Source organism: Lactuca serriola, chromosome 3, assembly GCF_051521515.1.
Source record: "Lactuca serriola cultivar US96UC23 chromosome 3, Lser_US96UC23_V15, whole genome shotgun sequence".
NCBI lineage: Eukaryota > Viridiplantae > Streptophyta > Magnoliopsida > Asterales > Asteraceae > Lactuca > Lactuca serriola.
Window position 1 is genome coordinate 1712356 of NC_136410.1, and position 19708 is coordinate 1732063.

A 19708-nucleotide genomic window follows, 5' to 3' on the forward strand; every position below is an offset into this window, starting at 1 on the left:
TGGCTTCCATGACTCACATAAGCTCCAACTCCAAAAACCATAATCTATTTCCATGGAAAAAGGTCTTAACTCATGCATGAACTCGTTTGCACCCTCAAGATATCAATTTTCTGTTCTAGGGAGTCATTTAGCACCAAGGGAGGCAACCCTTGGTCTGGAAATCGGATTTAAGCCATAAAGCTTTCGTATTTGGACCAAAAACTAAACCTTACTAGATCTAAGCAACCTTAAGAAAAGTTGTGAGCTTTATACCTTTAAAGAGTTCTAGAAGATGATGCTATCTTAGATCTATAAGCTGTGGCCTCCAAGGTTCCTCCTTGCTAATCTTCCTCTTTTCTCTTCCAAGTTTTAAACCACCAAAATGAGCTTCCCAAGGTCAAAATCTCACAAAATGAAGGTTGGGGAATTCTAGGGCTTCTTCTGATGTTGGGGAGGCTGATATGGGGGCTAGGGTTGAAGCCATTATGTTCTTTATATAGTGGCACTCCCAAAATTAGGGTTTAAAGGCTTTTAGCGTACGCTAGGCGTACTTCTCGTACGTTGCGCGTACGCCTTCAATACCCATGATCAATTGCCCCGCTACGCTGGGCGTACCCAGCTACACACACGCGTGCACTTTGTGCGTGCTAGGGACTGCCTTTTCGACTTTTCCATTAAGGGGCCATAAATGTCGATATCTTCGAAGTGTCATAACTCCTTCATTCTAGATCCATTTCTGATGAACTTTATATCTACGGAAAGGTGGCAAGAAGCTTTACACTTCTAACAACACACCCCGGCCTGAAACCTTCTCGAATAAAACTCAAAATCCATAAATGACCAAAACGCCCCTAGCCTTGACTTTTGGATCCATAAATGAATGTTTTTCCGAACAGGGTGTTACAACTCTCCCCCACTTAAACTAGACTTCATCCTCGAAGTCTGCTACGGTCAACTGTTATGTACTCTGCCCACCACATGCCTTCCTGATGCATACATCTCCTGCTGAATAAGATCCTCGGAGGACTGCCTCCAATGGCCTCCCATCCGGTGATTCCGACTAAAACTAGCCCTTGAAGATAATAACCTCGAGAGCACTCTAATCACCAAAAATCCTGAGAACAGGGCTCTTACCCAACCGACAATCCTTTCGGTACTCCCCGGGTACCCATGATGGACATCCTAGGGGTCCACCCCCTTTTCCTTGATCGTTCACTGGCCTTCCCAAGGCAACTTTCTATAACCAACCACCTCCTCTATTGCCGTGAAGGACATACCCCTTACGGTATCCATTACTCCAACCACTCCCAGTGCTGGTCACTACTGCCAGTACTCACTGAATACTTCTTACTACTATAACTTAGTGCTGAGCACCCATCCCAGCGAATGAATCAGATAATCCTTCGAGTAAAAGATTCATCCCTGCAACGGTTAGACTCATACGAGAGCCATGCAACAGGGTCAATTCCTTCCCTCTGAGATTATTCAAACCTGTTGTGAGAGGCGTAGCACTCCTCGGTTAACCATCTGCTTCATACCATACTTATCTTATCATTACCACCACTAACTGAAAATTCTGTTGTCCCTTATCCGCCTTCCGGATGAACTAAGACCACCCTGGTCCCAACTAATCTGTCAATATTTGGGTTGCCGGGCTTCCACTGGTTACTACACCCATCACAAATCTCTTAGTCGCTCCCCGCGACGTCCGAAGAAACTTCGGCTATCTAAGCTGCTTTATCTACTCTGCCACTCTGGCACTACAAGTCCTGGGATCCTCGATCCCCTATCTTGACCCTAAGGTCCTTTCCAGGTCCCACTTGCGCTGCTATAATCTCACAAGCCTCGCCCATGGGTCTCACCCGACTATATCCTAGAGCGGTTTATCCCTCTAGTCTCACTTGCCTAGCTACTGTCGCACGAGCCTCGCCAACGGGTCTCAGCCAAACCATACTACTGAGCAATCCTGCTCCTAGGTCTCACCTATACTGCTACTAACATACGAGCCTCGCCCACGGGTCTCAACCAACTGAATCCTGGAGTGGCCTCTCCCAAGGTCTCACCTCTCTAGGGCTACGCAGGCCAACTTCATACTAATATCAACGAACTTCCCTTTCCTGATCCCTACCTTGCTAAATAGGAGATATGGGCCTTTGCCCATACGCCATGAACTAGGAGATACGAGCCTCAGCCCACACTCCGCTAACCAAACTGCTAATGAATGCTATGGCTTACCCGTAGTCTTACATCACTTCCCTCACTAACTCGCTGCTGGGAATGTTGCGGCTATCCCGCAGTCCTACTACGCTCACCATTCTATCTCAACCACTGACTACTAATCCGAAGGCATCCCAAATTGCACTTACTCCCGCTCCTGAATTCTAGAATAGGTCTCCCCCACTTTGATTCGACTAGGTCCCTACATTCCTCACTTAAGAAGGATTCCCAATCCTTTTCAGAGGCCAGTCTGCTGACATCCAACACTTACCACTGCAAGCGCTTCTACCCACCAACACCAATATTGAACCACTCTTGAAACTACTAAAACACTTCCCAAACCCCACTCATACCAACTACTGCGACTGCATCTTAAGAATCGGCTAGATAAGAGGGCACTAATATGAACTACCGACCGAAACCCATGGTATGCAGTTGGCATACAATTCGAACACAACAGGAAAATCATCACATACATTCACTTAACAAAATTGTTGCAGCATAACAATATAATCAAGAATAAAACTGACATGAAATCAAAAGATACTCACCTGTAACACCTGGTGCTGCTCGCGCCTCCACTGTAGACAACTGGAAAGCCTTGCTCCCTATCGTAGGCGCCTCTGCTCGGCCCTGATGGCCGTCCGTGATCCTCAAGGTCGCAGGGGCAGGTGTCATCACCTGTCTTGCCAAAGGAAAAATCAGACACTGGGCCTTCTTGTGGCACCTCTGACTGTAATGAAAACATCTGATCCCTGAGTGGTGGTAGCAGTATAATCTCTACTGAAATGACCCTTCCGGCCGCACTTGAAGCAGCCATAATTACCACCACTACCATTCCTATACGCACCCTCGTGCGTCCTGCCACACCTCCCGTATCGGCTGCGGCTCTGATAATCCCTCGATCTCGAATCTGACCTTATGGGTCCCTTGCCCGAACCCGTGGCTACCTGAATCTCATCTGACTTCCTCTTCCTGATCTGCTCCAGGTCAATCTCCCTCTCTCTAGCCCATGCAATCATGTCCTCCAACGTTTTGCAGCTGGACCTACTCACAAACTACCTGATGTCACTCCTCAGCATCTCGTGATACCGGGTTTTCTTCATCTCCTCGTCCGCCACATACTGCGGAACAAGAAGAGCCCTCTCCCTGAACTTGGCGGTAATTTCCGCCACTGTCTCAGTAGTCTGCTGGAGGTCCTGAAACTCATGTGCCAACTACTGCACCTGAATAACTGGTGCAAACTTAGCCCTGAACCTGGCCGAAATATCACTCCATGTCATCACGTCCAACGCGGAATCATCCCCCAATGCATGACCAATCTCCTCCCACCAATCCCGCGCTCTGTCCTTCAGAAGACAGGAGGCGAGTTTGACCTTGTCCCCCTTGGGACACCGGATCGTGCGGAAAGCGTTGGCAACATTGGCCAACCACCTACTGCTAGCAATGGGGTCCCTAGCTCCATGATAATCTGGTGCTCTGCAGGCTCTAAACTCTCGGAATGTCAAGGTACGCGCTCCTACCAAAGCCATCATCTCTGCGCGAAAGGCTCTAAGCCTCTCGTCCAAAATCTCTAGTATACCCTCCTTGACCGTGCCAAAGATCACAGGAGTCTGGTCTAAGATACTGCGCGTGATCTCAGCTGATACAAACTCTCTCATCCGCTCCTCGAGCTGCTCGGTCCCTGAACCCGAGCCTGATCCCTCTCCGGCGCCTAATCCACCTACTGGTCTCCCACGCAATGTCACCATGCTGAAAACACATCACAATAACTATCAAAATACTCATTCTTGTTGAGGGATCACTCATACACACACTACAAGTTCCCCGGTTTTATCTTAGCCCTTCTCGAATCGAGTACGGATCCTCTGCTTTCAGTAGTACGTGCCCATACTACCTTCCACACCTTTCCGTACTTTCCTCAAGAATTGCCTTGACTCCACCAAGTCCCTTCTATTAACACTGTTCCTAGCACTAATCTCATCCTAGGCTTGCCCTAGGGTAACCTACAACCCGCAACCAGTCCTCAGCTACTTAAGGTATCTTTATAATGTCAATTAGCCACTACCTGGATACCATCACATGTGACGAGGCTCAGTGATATGGGCATATTTAGTTATAAAATTCATGCATTATCTTAATACTTTATGTTGTTTTTGTCTCATTTAATGAACAAAAGGTGCTTAATTAGCTTAAATATTTCATTTTCAGTAACAAAGACATGCTCGGATGGAAAAGGAAGCGGAATTAGCGATTGGAGGCTTGGATCTTGGATTTTGAAGAAAGAAGGATGTTGTTGGACAGCTTGACCCCTCGTCAGTGTTTTGGCCATATCTCATGAACCGTAACCCCGATTGACGAGATTCAAAATGTTCTGAAAAGTAGACACAATTTCGGACGACTTTTGTGTTTTGAGAAAATGCTGATTCGAAACGTACTCGGAGAGTAGGGTCGATTACTCGGCGAGTTGTATCGAACTTTCGCGATTCTGGACGCGCTGACTTGCCGTACACGGGTTTTAAGTGATGTACTCGGCGAGTAGGTCACTGGAATCGCCGAGTAGCCTCTGTTTTGTGAAAATCTATATAAAGGGACTTTCAGATCGATACCCTAGCATGGAGAGAAACCCTAGGAGGCTGAGAAACGATTGGAAGTGCTGCTAGGTCGTGAGGAACTGAAGAATCAACCCTACATTCAATTGTGAAGAGAATCAAGACAATTTGGTTTATTCTTAGTAACTTTTTGATTTGAATCATGTTTACATACTTTGATTTCGTTTTTGAGTTTATGTTTACTGCAATCATGAGCTAAAAACTTATTCTTCTGTTAGGGTAGACAATTTTGTGAACATGGATTGATTATTTGAGTATGATTAATTTTAATTGGTAATTATGTTTTGTTAAGCTTGTTAAAGAACCTTATGTGTTGACAATAACTATTCTTCTGTTAATAAAGCAGTAATTAAGTTGTATGAACATCTCTTAGTTATTAATTTCATATGATTTATTATGACCACATAGTTGTATGTCTAGGAATAACGAACGTGAAACTAGAATTAACTAGAAGATAGGTAAGTTAATGTGTAAGCTTGTTGGATGAACATCGACAAGAGGTTAATTGAAGGGTCAATTTAGTTAACCACTACAAGTCTTACTTAACCCGAATCAATAATCTAGGAAAACCGTTAATTTAGACAACTGGCCATTGCTTGAGTTAATTTGTTTTCTAAGAATTAGGAATAGCGAACATGAACCTAATTATCTTAATCGGTAGCCAATGAAGAATTAATCCGATACATTAAAATCTTCCATGGGAACAAATGAGTCGTACCTAAACAGAAGTCCTCTTTACTATTGAATTTAGTTGGTAATTAATTGTTTTAGTTGCTAGTTAGTTAATTTGTGTGTTGGTTATTCTAATTAAGTTTCTAGTCTTGTAAAACTAGAGAAAAAACCCCCTTTTTGTTATTTGTTTTATTTAGATAATATTAGCATTTATTTTAATTGTTTACCGTTCCCTGTGTTCGATACCCTACTTCCTTGAACTATATTACTAATCGATAGGTACACTGCCTTTCGTGTGTTTATTTTGTGTCTAAGTTAGTAGGATTAAAACTAGTTGGTTTTACACACATCACTCAGATAATCCTTCGAGTAAAGGACATGTCCTTACAACGGTTGGACTCAGACGAGAGCTGCACAATAGGGCCATATCTAACACTCTGATAATATTCAACCCTGATCACATGTGACTTGACGTATTCACCTAATGGATAACTTCCATCACTTAGAGTCCCACAAAGCACAAAGCAAGTAGCATTCAGACCAAAGGGAAAATTCTAACTAGAACATAATCAAGCAATTCTATCCACATAACAAGAATCTGTACTAGCATACAATTCATAAAGCTCATATAATCAGGCATAACCTAAACAGGCTATCCTACCACTGTCTAACCAATACTATCATGCAGCTCAAAAGCACATATAACAGGCACATAAGGCATCCTTCCTAGATCCTTAGTCCTAATCTAGCATGTTGTTCTACTAACTGATAATCATAACATAAACTTGTATGGGTATTTTGGGGTACTTACTTGAGCTCGGATGATTGCATGCACCACACCCTTTTCTCTTTTCAAAGTTCTTTTCTCTTTTTCTAAAACTCTTTTCTTTTCTCAAAATTCTATTTTTACAAAATTTGATTTTTCCTTTTGAAAATTTCTATACCAATTCCTTAGTTTGAGTTCAGACACACCCGAAAGTGTGCCCAAATCCCTCAAACCAAGGCTCTGATACCAACTTGTAACGTCCCAAAAATCATGACTAAAAATTTCATTTTTAAGTTAATAAATAAACCACAAATGTCAATCATTCATTCAAAACATATCACATCAGAGTATCATGTCCAAAACATTCTATTATTTTATCAAAGTAGAACATCCAAGACTGACTAAATAATGGTGTGTGCCATGCGATCAACTCGAGCTCTTCCCTCTGCTACCGGAAGTACCTGAAACCAAAACTGAAAACTGTAAGCACGAAGATTAGTGAGTTCCCCAACCTACCACACACCATACATAAACACATACTACAAGCACTGTGCCATGCCTGCTATATCGGGCCTCGCCCGCTACTTCGGGCCCTGCTTGTCTCTGAGCCCTGCTCGATATACATATATGTTTTACTTTAGGCCCCACCCACTAAACGCCTGCAAACATATAACCATAGCACATAACACATAAATTGAACATACCCTACTGCATTACTGTCTTAAGGCCTCGCATGTCTTGGGCCTCGCTCCTGTGCTGCTACTAGTGAGTCATGGAACCCTGTCCACACTCCTACTGATAATGAGGTACAGGCCCCCGCCCACACTCACTGCTTTCCTAACTCGGGCCTCGCCCCTGCTCTGCTACTAATGAGATATGGAACCCCGTCCATACTCTACTAATGGTGAGATACGGGACCTCGCCCACACTCACCTCCCTACCATTCACATACAAGTATCATACAAACAACGAGTATAATCTAACATGAAACCTTCCTCGGGCTTACCCCGACATCGGATCCTGATCCGGAATAACTAACACATAAACCATCCTCAGGCACCCGCCCGACATCAGACCTTGGTCCGAAATAACTACTAGCATATAGTGCCTAGGGCTAACCCCCGGGTCTTCATACTCATAACAACATGGGCCGACATTGTGGCTGTAGACCCAATCACACAAAGGGAAACCCACCTGCACTGCTGAACTTTGCTGATAACCCTCTGGCTGCTAACTGAAGTTTTCCCCGACTACTGCTCCCTCAGCTCCCCGAGCTACCAATATCAAATAACACTTAGCTCAATGCAATAGTCCTTCTCATGGTAAAATGACCATTTTACCCTTACCTCCAATATGGTCCATAACAAAGGCCCAAACATAATGTAAAAGGCCCAACACTAGATAGGCTTGCCAAGCCCATATTGGCCCAATAATGGCCCACTTTGCTACCTTGGGCCCAATCCCTTTATTGGGCCTTAACCTAAGCCCAACACATATACTTGGCTCATAATCACTGACTCCTGATGGCTCACTAAGGCCCAAAGACCTATAGCACAAAGTACAACCCACACCGAGGCCCAAATGCTCGAAACCCAACTGGCAGTGCTACGCGGGGCGTACTCCAATGTACGCTTAGCGTACAGGCTTGACGACGAGTACACTGGGCGTACCTGCACGTACGCTCAGCATAGTATCCTGTTATGCCATCTTTCCATTAAGTTCTTAATGCTCCGATTCAGAGGCTACAAACTCAGATCCAGGTCTTATTTCATGTCTTAAACCATAAAGTTGCTTACTTTATGGCTTCCATGACTCACATAAGCTCCAACTCCAAAAACCATAATCTATTTTCATGGAAAAAGGTCTTAACTCATGCATGAACTCGTTTTCACCCTCAAGATATCAATTTTCTGTTCTAGGGAGTCATTTAGCACCAAGGGAGGCAACCCTTGGTCTGGAAATCGGATTTAAGCCATAAAGCTTTCGCATTTGGACCAAAAACTAAACCTTACTAGATCTAAGCAACCTTAAGAAAAGTTGTGAGCTTTATACCTTTAAAGAGTTCTAGAAGATGATGCTATCTTAGATCTATAAGCTGTGGCCTCCAAGGTTCCTCCTTGCTAATCTTCCTCTTTTCTCTTCCAAGTTTTAAACCACCAAAATGAGCTTCCCAAGGTCAAAATCTCACAAAATGAAGGTTGGGGAATTCTAGGGCTTCTTCTGATGTTGGGGAGGCTGATATGGGGGCTAGGGTTGAAGCCATTATGTTCTTTATATAGTGGCACTCCCAAAAATAGGGCTTAAAGGCTTTTAGCCTACGTTGGGCGTACTTCTCGTACGTTGGCCATACGCCTTCAATACCCGCGATCAATTGCCCCACTACGCTGGGCGTACTCCAGCCTTACGCTGGACGTACACAGCTAAACACACCTGTGCACTTTGTGCATGCTAGGGACTGCCTTGTCAACTTTTCCATTAAGGGGCCATAAATGTCGATATCTTCGAAGTGTCATAACTCCTTCATTCTAGATCCGTTTCCAATGAAATTTATATCTACGGAAAGGTGGCGAGAAGCCCTACGCTTCTAACAAACACCCCGGCCTGAAAATCTTCTCGAATAAAGCTCAAAAACCATAAATGACCAAAACGCCCCTAGCCTTGACTTCTGGATCCATAAATGAATGTTTTTCCGAACAGGGTGTTACAGTTACCCACTTCCACGGATTGATGATCTTTTCGATTAGTTGCAGGGAGCATCTTGGCTCTCCAAGATAGATCTGAGTACCATCAAGTCAGGGTGAGGGAGGAGGACGTGGAGAATACTGCGTTCCAGACTCATTATGGACATTACGAGCTTGTGGTGATGCCGTACGGGATCACCAACGTACTGGTAGTATTCATGGACCTGATGAATCGGGTATGCAGGACGATGCTCAATTGCTCGGTTATTGTGTTCATAGATGATATATTGGTGTATTCCAAGACCAGAGAGCAACATGAGGAGCATCTCCGCGACCTTCTGGGTGTTTTGAGGCGAGAATGGATTTATGCCAAGTTCTTGAAATGCGAGTTTTGGTTGCGAGAGGTTAAGTTCCTTGGACATCTCGTTAACCAGGATGGAATTTTCGTTGATCTAGCCAAAATTGAGGCGGTGATACAGTGGGAGATTTTGAAATCTCCCTCGGATATCAGGAGTTTTCTAGGATTAGCAGGGTACTATGGGAGATTCATTCAGGACTTATCCAAAATTGCGGTACCCCTCATTCATATGACGAGGAAGGGACTAGATTTTCGGTGGGTACCTAAGCAACAGACGACATTCGAGACCCTGCGATAGAGACTTTGCGAGGCCCCGATGTTGACCTTACCGGAGGGAGTGTAGGATTTTGTGGTTTTCTGTGACGCGTCCATCACCGGGTTAGGGGAAGCCCTCATGCAGAGAGGATGGGTAATAGCCTATGCTTCGCGGCAGATAAAGCCATATGAGACGTGATGTCCCACACATGATCTTGAGCTGGGAGCGGTAGTATTCGCCCTCAAGATCTTGAGAGATTATCTATATGGGGTCCGTTGTACCATATACACGGATCATAATAGCTTGAGACATATCATGTATCAGCCGAACCTTAACATGAGACAACGCAGGTGGCTAGACGTAGTCAAGGATTATGACTACGGGATCCTTTACCATCCAGGTAAAGAGAATGTTGTGGCGGACGTCCTGAGCCGCAAGTCGGTTGGATCTGCTGTTACAGCGTTGTGTATGAGGATATCTGTGGATTACTCACTTGTGGGATTGATTAGATAGGCTCAGGGCAAGGGGGTACGGGAAGAAAATTGGAAGATTGAGAGGATCAGGGGGGTGAGATTACCTGATTTGTTCATGACAGTCGTGGTTTGCTGACCCTTTATGGTCGGGTATGGTGTAACGACCCGTTTCCGGTATGATGATTCCTTGGTATTTATTTTGAAGTTTTGTTAAAGGGACTCGGCGAGTTCATAGCCTGACTCGCCGAGTAGGGGCGGGATTTCGAGCACGTTTTAGTTGGCGACTCGGCGAGTCCATATTCTGGACTCGGCGAGTCTGTCCGTCTGGGAGAAACCCTAAATCCCCGGGTTGCCCACTATTTAAGCCACCTTATAGCCCCCAACCTCGCCTCCCTCACCCTCAAAAGCTGTGAGAAAACCCTAATTCGTTCTTGAGTGATTCTAAGTGATTTTGTGTGCATTTGTGAAGGCTTGAAGAAGGAGAAGAAGAAAGGAGCAAGGAGTAGGATTGTAGAGTAGAGATTCAAGGGAAAGCAAGAGCTCTTTGAGGTATTCTTCAGATTTCCTTCCCTTTTATGCTTTAAAACCCTTTCTAGATCTTGTTAATGCCTTTCTCAAGCCTTATGTTGTGATGGAAACTCTATTATGCCGAGATATCCTTAGATCTGTTCATTTAGGAGTTGTAGAGCCCAGATCTATTGCCTTTATGGAGCTATTTTGCATGTTAACCCAAGATCTACCCCTTTTAAGTGCCTTTTTAGCCTTTATTCCCTTGTTCATATGTTTGTACACGTAAAGTTGGAAACTTTACATGGTAAATCAGCTTATTGGACTCAGATCTATCATCTGTATGTGTTGGATTCGAACAGAATCGAGTGTAGAATAGTTGCATGGCGGAGACTCGGCGAGTTGAGTCGCGAGTCCCCGATTTCTTCCTTTTGAGCGGTGTCGAGTGGGTCCAGTGAGTAGTGGAGTGGACTCAGTGAGTTGAGGGTGGACTCAGTAATGGAGGGACTCGGCGAGTTGTTCATACAACTCGGCGAGTCCAAGGCAATCTCCTTAGACTCAAGAACAACTCGTCGAGTCGTTCATATGACTCAGCGAGTCAGATGAAGATTGTCTGAGTTCTTGGATCGAGGGGGGTACTCGTCGAGTCGATGCCATACTCGACGAGTAGCAGCGAGTAGGGTCGAGGAGTGAGAATAGGGACTCGGCGAGTTGGCGGACCAACTCGGCGAGTCAGGTCAACTGAGAGTTGACTTTGACCGAGAGTTGACTTTGACCAAGGGTAAAAGAGTCATTTTACCCAGTTCAGTGTTTAGTATTTGATTGAGTGTGTTTATGGACTTGTAGCCGGGGAGATACCGGAGCAGTAGCAGTTAGCTTCCAGAGCCATACACTCAGCAGCCAGTTCATGAGGTGAGTTCCTTTCGGTAGGAACGGGTCTACGGCCACAATGCCGGCCCGTTTAATTATCAGTAGTTCCGGACTTGGGTCTGATGCAGTAGTTAGAGTGCTTGATGTCTTTGTGATACAAGCATGTTTGTGTTATGTGTTCCGGACTCTGTTCCGATGCAGTATACAGTTTATGTGTTTATAATAGTTGTTATATTTTATGCTATGCCATGATCAGTCAGTTCCGGACTACGGTCCGATGCAGTCAGTTCCGGACTTCGGTCCGATGCAGTTAGTTCCGGACTCCGGTCCGATGCAGTTAGTTCTGGACTTCGGTCCGATGCAGTCAGTTCCGGACTTCGGTCCGATGCAGTTAGTTCCGGACTCTGGTCCGATGCAGGGGACAAGGTCCCAGTCAGGTCCGGACTTCGGTCCGATGCAGTTAGTTCCAGACTTCGGTCTGATGCAGTGGGCAAGGCCCAGCATGTGCTTTATATATGTATTGTATGGTATGTGGTAGTTTGGGGGAGCTCACTAAGCTTCGTGCTTACAGTTTCAGTTTTGGTTTCAGGTACTTCCGCAAGCAGAGGGAAGAGCTCGGGATGATGGAATCGCACACACCATATATAGCTTCAGCTTTTATCCTGGGAGTTGATTTAGTTTCTTTGATTTTGATATGGCATAGATATGATACAGTTTTTCCGCACAGTGTTTTTATCATGTTTGGAATACATCACGTATGGTTTTATGATATGACACTCAGATTATGGTTTTTGGTTATATTGAAAAATGAAATTTTTGGTCGTATTTTTGGGTTGTTTCATATGGGTTCTTGTGTCTGGTGGGGTCAGGCAGATTGTATTGGAGGAGACTCGTAAGACTCTTTTTTTTCTATTCACCCGAGGGCCACCAAGATGTACCGGGATCTGAGACTGAGCTACTGATGGCTGTGCATGAAAAGAGAGATGTACGTTGAGAGGTGTTTGACCTGCAGGATGGTCAAGGCCGAGCATCATAGGCCGCATGGAAAGCTGCAGTCTCTGAAGGTTTCCATGTAGAAATGGGAGTAAATCATGATGGATTTCATCACCAAGTTGCCAAGGATGACAAAGGGTTTTGATGTTATATGGGTCATCATGGACCGATTGACCAAGAGTGCCGATTTTCTGGCCATTCGGGAGAGTTCATCGGCCGAGAAGTTGGCTGATATGTATATCTGCGAGATCGTTGCTCGGCTTGGGGTGACAGTCTCTATTGTGTCAGACCATTATGTTCGGTTCACCTCCCTTTTTTGGCAGAAGTTCCATGAGGAATTGGGCATGAGACTGCATTTCAGCACATCTTATCATCCGAAGACCAATGGCCAGAGCGAGCAGACCATTCAGACCCTCGAGGATATGTTGAGGTCATGCGTCATTGATTTTGGTGGAGCTGGGACTCCTACCTACCCCTTGCTGAGTTCTCCTACAACAACAACTTTTACACCAATATTGGTGCTCCACCTTTTGAGTTGTTGTATGGGTGGAGATTGATGGGTTTGAGCCAAAAGAACATCCTATATGCTCATGCAAACCCTAATGCTTGGATCTAGGTTTCTCTATTGTACTTGCAATTCATCCAAGACTTGCAAACCCTAGATCTAGCTTATATAATTCGAAATTTACATAACAAAACAGATCTAGATAATTACCTCTTCTCGAAAGCTTGAATCTTCTTGTCCTTGGAGCTTAGAGTCACAAATGTCACTCCTCTAATGGCTTACAAACACCACACAGCAAGAGGATGATCTTGGAGAGAGGTTGGAAGCTCTTGAAGTCGGCTCTGGTACTCTTAGAAGTAGGGGTAGCGGATTTCTGAAGCCTTAGGGGTCTATTTATACTTGTGCTGCTAGGGTTTCAATATAGCTTAGGCCTTAAGCAGTCCAAAGAATCTTCCAGAACAAAGGCCTTGGACGAAATTAGATGGGCTCCCACTCTAATTTTCTTCCACCCCTCAAATCCAAAAGGATTCTTAGCCCAAATCAACTATCACTCAATTGACAGTTCCACTCCCCTTTATTTATTTAATCTCTTTTAGCCACATAATTAATTATTAATTAATTCTTGTCTAATATTAATTAAACTATATGATTTCTCCTTTAATATATTATTCATATAACATATTAATAAATCATAATAACCTCTTTATTCATAAATCATCCTATCATGTTGCTTTGGTGAAGGCAACCCAAAAGGACCATGCACAACTAGGTCAAATACTTACCAAATATAGTTACGAGCTTAGACACTAATCCAACATAGATGTCATACCCCAGTCTGTTGGGGAGAGGTTGGTCATAGGGTGATGGGTCGGACGGAGGTGGTTCTGTAGACTACCGAGATGATTCAACAGATTAGGCAGCGGTTACAGACTGCTTAGAGTCGGCAGAAGAGTTACGCCGACCGGCGCCGATCTGAGTTGAAGTTTCAGGTCGGTGACATGGTGTTGCTGAAGGTCTCACACTGGAAGGGTGTGATCCGCTTAAGGAAGAGGGGGAAGTTGGGGTCCCTGATACATTAGGCCATTTCGGATTATTGCCAGGGTTGGCAAGTTGGTGTATAGATTGGATCTCCCGGAGGTGCTCAGACAGATCCATAGCACATTTCACGTTTTGCAATTGCGAAAGTGTATATTGGATGAGGGTGTGGTTGTGTCATTGGATGATAATTAATTAATTCTTGTCTAATATTAATTAAACTATATGATTTCTCCTTTAATATATTATTCGTATAACATATTAATAAATCATAACAACCTCTTTATTCATAAATCATCCTATCATGTTGCTTTGGTGAAGGCAACCCAAAAGGACCATGCACAACTGGGTCAAATACTTACCAAATATAGTTACGAGCTTAGACACTAATCCAACAGAGATGTCATACCCCAGTCTGTTGGGGAGAGGTTGGTCATAGGGTGATGGGTCGGACGGAGGTGGTTCTGCAGACTACCGAGATGATTCAATAGTTTAGGCAGCGATTACAGACTGCTTAGAGTCGGCAGAAGAGTTACGCCGACCGGCGCCGATCTGAGTTGAAGTTTCAGGTCGGTGACATGGTGTTGCTGAAGGTCTCACACTGGAAGGGTGTGATCCGCTTAAGGAAGAGGGGAAAGTTGGGTCCCCGATACATTGGGCCATTTTAGATTATTGTCAGGGTTGGCAAGTTGGTGTATAGATTGGATCTCCCGGAGGAGCTCATTCAGATCCATAACACATTTCACGTTTTGCAATTACGAAAGTGTATATTGGATGAGGGTGTGGTTGTGTCATTGGATGATAATTAATTAATTCTTGTCTAATATTAATTAAACTATATGATTTCTCCTTTAATATATTATTCATATAACATATTAATAAATCATAATAACCTCTTTATTCATAAATCATCCTATCATGTTGCTTTGGTGAAGGCAACCCAAAAGGACCATGCACAACCGGGTCAAATACTTATCAAATATAGTTACGAGCTTAGACACTAATCCAACAGAGATGTCATACCCCAGTCTGTTGGGGAGAGGTTGGTCATAGGGTGATGGGTCGGACGGAGGTGGTTCTACAGACTACCGAGATGATTCAACAGATTAGGCAGCGGTTGCAGACTGCTTAGAGTCGGCAGAAGAGTCAAGCCGACCGGCGCCGATCTGAGTTGAAGTTTCAGGTCGGTGACATGGTGTTGCTGAAGGTCTCACACTGGAAGGGTGTGATCCGCTTAAGGAAGAGGGGAAAGTTGGGTCCCTGATACATTGGGCCATTTCGGATTATTGCCAGGGTTGGCAAGTTGGTGTACATATTGGATCTCCCGGAGGAGCTCATTCAGATCCATAGCACATTTCACGTTTTGCAATTGCGAAAGTGTATATTGGATGAGGGTGTGGTTGTGTCATTGGATGATATTTAGTTCGACGAGCGCTTGAACTACATTGAGAGGATGATGGTTGTTTTGGAAAGAATGGTAAAGGTTCTACTCAACAAGGAGATACCTTTGGTAAAGGAACAATGGCAACATCGGAAGGGATCCGAGTGGACTTGGGAGTCGGAGGCTGAAATGCGGGAACTACAACTGGCTTCAAAGACGAAGCCTAGTTCAAGTGGGGGAGAGTTGTAACACCCCCATTCCTAGGAGTGTGAAGTTGGTGGTGCAAATTTGAAGGGAGAAGCTTTAGATCCAAGATTTTCAGTGTTGTTGCAACCATTTGGAGGTATAAAGTCGTTATCTTGATTATCCCTTTGCTAGATCTCTTCTTTTGAAAGTTTATGGCCATTATTAGCTTATTTTGGGACCATTCTTGGATTTGAGCATGTTATGAAGCCATGGTTTCAGATCTGGACACCTCATGGCCTCCATGGACTTAAAGTTGCGAACTTTATCAAGTCTTGGCCCTCCTTCATGCTCTAAGTCCCTTGATAAGCCTTATTTGAGTTGTTGGGATTAAAACCCTAATTGTGATTTGATGAAAAAGATGCGGAAAATAAGAACAAACACAAATAAAGAAGATATGTCGAATGATCACTCGATTTATTCAAACATGAGAAATAAATTGCACTTTCAGCATAGATTAAAGAATCTAACACTACATAAGAAACATCACAATGCGGTGGCTACATTTTGCCTCACTCTTAACCCTAATAATGAATAATACATGATTATTTATAGGGAAAAGACAAGTCTTGGGCTTTTAACCTACACTTCATCAAGGGGCCCATTGCCATCATCCATGGAGTGCTTTGAAACCCTACAATCTCCCCCTCAAAGTATGGAATGGATGACAATGATTTAACTTCCAAAACAAGAATCTAGTAAATAAAAAGATCTTGCAATGAGGAATAGATGAAGCAATCCACGAATCTTGATTCTTCAATAGTCTTCAAACACATGCTCTAGGATATATAAATCAAGCACTGAAGTAATGTCTTTAAACTTCATTTTCGAATGTATTCCCAAAAAAATCTTCATGAAAACCAAACCCGTCATAAAAACTCATTTCAGAACAAAGAAACCGAATCACTTCTTGTCTTTGAAGAGCTCCCCCTCTAAGTCACAATGATCTTCAAATAAGCTAATGATATAAGCCACCAAAAATTATCATGTAACAACCCAAATTTTAAGATTCGTAACACCACTAGATTGAGAAAATACTAGAAGTCGGAGATATAACAAGTCCTTAGATGAGCTCGATGAAGAACTTCTACTGTAAAGGATACTTCTCTGTAAAAGCTTTAGCAGAGCTCGATGAAGAACTTCTACTATAAAAGCTACCTTTATAATTATACCACAAGCTTTATAAAAAATCTTCAACTTTGAAAAGTCACAAATCCTATTTCGAATGACCATACCAAATTCTCCCCCGATTTATAATAAAAAATGTGATTATAAAGCCTTTAAATGGTCATGAGAATGATCTTGAATGGATAAATAATTATCGTGCTCCCCCGTGACAAAATGATATACACAATGAAGTATAAAATCCGAAAAAGCCATGAAAATTTGACGTTATCACGAAAAACGACTTTCTGAACCGCCAAGACTTGATGGAATCTTTATTTTTCTATTCACGAAAAAATACGTGCGTTAAAAAATCCAAAACTGTTCACCAGCCCTTAAATTTGTAAACTTGTCGAAAAAACGGGCTGAAACTGTCACACTGCTGAAAGTTAGGGACTGAAAATGTAACTCTGCATCAATTTCCCCCTTTAATCGTAACAATTTGTGAATATAATCCAAAACTGCCATGACATGAAAAATATAGGGACCAGAACCATCAAATTGCTAAAGTTGCAGGGACCAAAAATGAAACTTTGAGTTTTCTTCCCCAATTAAACGAATGATTGATGAACACAGCTATTTCCAGTCGTTTACTAAAAACTCCGATTCCACCGATTAAACCATTCCAGTTCCAAGCTCATTGAGTCTAAAATAACACCGATTTTACCTTCGTTCTGAATCAATCCAATGCACAACACATAATCGACTGAGAGATGCGAATCACAGTAACCAGTTTCGCTGCGAATCAATGTTTTAAGAGCAGATGCGAATCAACGTTAGCCCCCGAATCCAAGCACATGTTCGCTTTTTTTTACGTTCATTTTTCTGATACCGAGAATGTTCGCAGGAGAAGCCATTCATAATTTTGACTTTCAGGTTGACCCACAAATGACTCCAATCCCAATTTCGTTCGTTCCGATCATCACTCTTCAGATTGCGAAATTGGCTTATCACAGCAAAGACTTCGATCAGACTATGACACAATTGATTACAAAAACGAGACGTTTGCAATTCTGTTACTTTAGTTCAAATCTTCTTCATATTATTTCATTCCGATTGTAGATAAAATTTCCCGAATCCACACCTTTCGTTTCGATTAAACTTGCTCTTCCTTACCAAGGGTGTTTCTTTTATTTTTTGCCATAAAAAGTCCTTTTTTTTCATAAGTACTTTTTGTAAAAGAACTTTTCACAAAAGATGGTTTTAAAAATGTGTTTGAATTAACTTTTGAGAAACAAAAATCAAAAGTTGTTTTTAAAAGGTGTTTGGTTTAACTTTTGCATGTAAAATGACTAAAAAGAACATGCTTATATATTTACAATTATTTAGTAATTTACATATACTATTTTCAACTTAACATTTTTTTTAAATACATATTATAATTTTGTAAACATTTTATTAGAAAATATAAAATATATATTTCTTTTAAATATTCCTAAATTTTTTATTATAACATTAAAAAATGTTCATACAAATTATAAATAATTCATAAAAAATATCATAAATAATATTACATTTGTCTTTGCAATGTGTTTATATCTTGTGCAATAATATCTCGTATCGCAGCCATATATAAATCATCACCACTCGTGCGACGTGTACTTGGACCTTCTTCGTAAACTTCACTACTAGTATCACTTCGTATGGGATTGTAGGATTCTTGTTGTGCCCTATTAAACGCTTCATCAAACCTATCAAACTTTCTAATATAGTTATGGATCGCCATCGATGCTATCACAATTTTAACTTGGTTCTTATACTTGTAATTAACATGCATTTCTCTTAATAACGCCCACCTAGCTTTCCACACTCCAAAAGTTCGTTCAATGATATTCCGCAATGATGAGTGGAGATAGTTAAATTTCTCTTTCGGTCCACGAGGTTCACGAACAGTAGCCGAGTGTCCACGTCGAAAATCCGGTAAATGATAACGAATATTTGTGCCTTTGTATGGAGCAAGATACCCTTTAGTATTTGGATATCCGACATCAACAACGTAATATTTATCTGTAATTAAAACAAACAAATTATTTTTTCCTTTCAAAAAAGTAGTAAAAATATAAAACTTGTGTTCCAAAAAAAATTATACTAACCACCAGTTGGATATGGAAAATTAAGATCTGGTCTCTGTAGGGCTTCATTGAAAATTCTTGTGTCATGTGCAGTCCCCTCCCAACCGGCCCATACAAATGTAAAACACATGTTAAAATCACAAACAGTCATTATATTTTGTGTAGCATATCCCTTTCGACCAATGTACTTCGCTTCCTCGTTTTGTGGAACTGATGTCCTAACGTGTGTCCCATCTATAGCACCAATGCAATCCTTCAAATACAAAAATGTATCATAAATAAACGATTTGTTAAAGTTTGACTACTAAGAAAATGAACATTAGATAATACCTTGAACATTGGGTAATACCGAGGGTTATTTAATATATATTCAGGAACATCATCATTATAGTTTGCGTCTGGCTTGATGATGTCGGCACTCAGTTTTAGCACGGCTTTCAAAACTGTATGGAAATGCCTATGAATTGTTTCCCCCGAATGGTTAAAAAACTCTTGCACAAATCTATTGCTACACCCATGAGCCAACATCATCAAGAATATTCCTACAAATTCCTCAATAGATATATTTCGTGTTTGTTGTAGCCCGTAATTTGTAGCAAGATCTGCGCATAACTGTCTAAAAACCGGTACGTGCAATCTGAACATCTCATAACACCGTCTAGGATGTCCATTTAGTACTTCATTAATAAACATGTTCCCTGTGCGGTCTGAAGTGTGACATGGCATACGTACGTTACGAGCTAGTATTATCCCTTTTAAAGCTAATCCACATAACATTTTAAATTGTCTATCCTTTTCCACCCACCATTCTTCATTATCATTAGAAGAATTAGACTCATCACTATCCATCCTACATAATACAAATAAAAATATGTCAAACAATAACACATAACATAAAGACAAACAATAACACATAATATAAAA

The 19708-nt window shown here is 42.3% G+C and overlaps 1 protein-coding gene across 1 annotated transcript; it reads right to left on the reverse strand.

The window, feature by feature from the left end:
* Positions 1-18222: 18222 nt before the first annotated feature.
* On the reverse strand, positions 18223-19633 carry LOC145094212 (uncharacterized). Its single transcript, XM_079032514.1, has 3 exons — positions 19115-19633; positions 18806-19037; positions 18223-18719 (listed from the first exon to the last, which is right to left on the reverse strand). The coding sequence occupies exons 1-3, from the start codon at positions 19631-19633 to the stop codon at positions 18223-18225; spliced, it is 1248 nt and encodes a 415-aa protein (XP_078888640.1).
* Positions 19634-19708: the final 75 nt, after the last annotated feature.

What these genes read in the sequence shown, in the direction of transcription:
- LOC145094212 (XM_079032514.1), bottom strand. Translation starts at nt 19,633, where the DNA reads ATGGATAGTGATGAGTCTAATTCTTCTAATGATAATGAAGAATGGTGG. An exon ending in GGTATTACCCAATGTTCAAG is followed by an intron (nt 19,038 to 19,114) that starts GTATTATCTAAT and finishes TTGTATTTGAAG; the next exon opens with GATTGCATTGGTGCTATAGA. An exon ending in TTTTCCATATCCAACTGGTG is followed by an intron (nt 18,720 to 18,805) that starts GTTAGTATAATT and finishes TTTTAATTACAG; the next exon opens with ATAAATATTACGTTGTTGAT.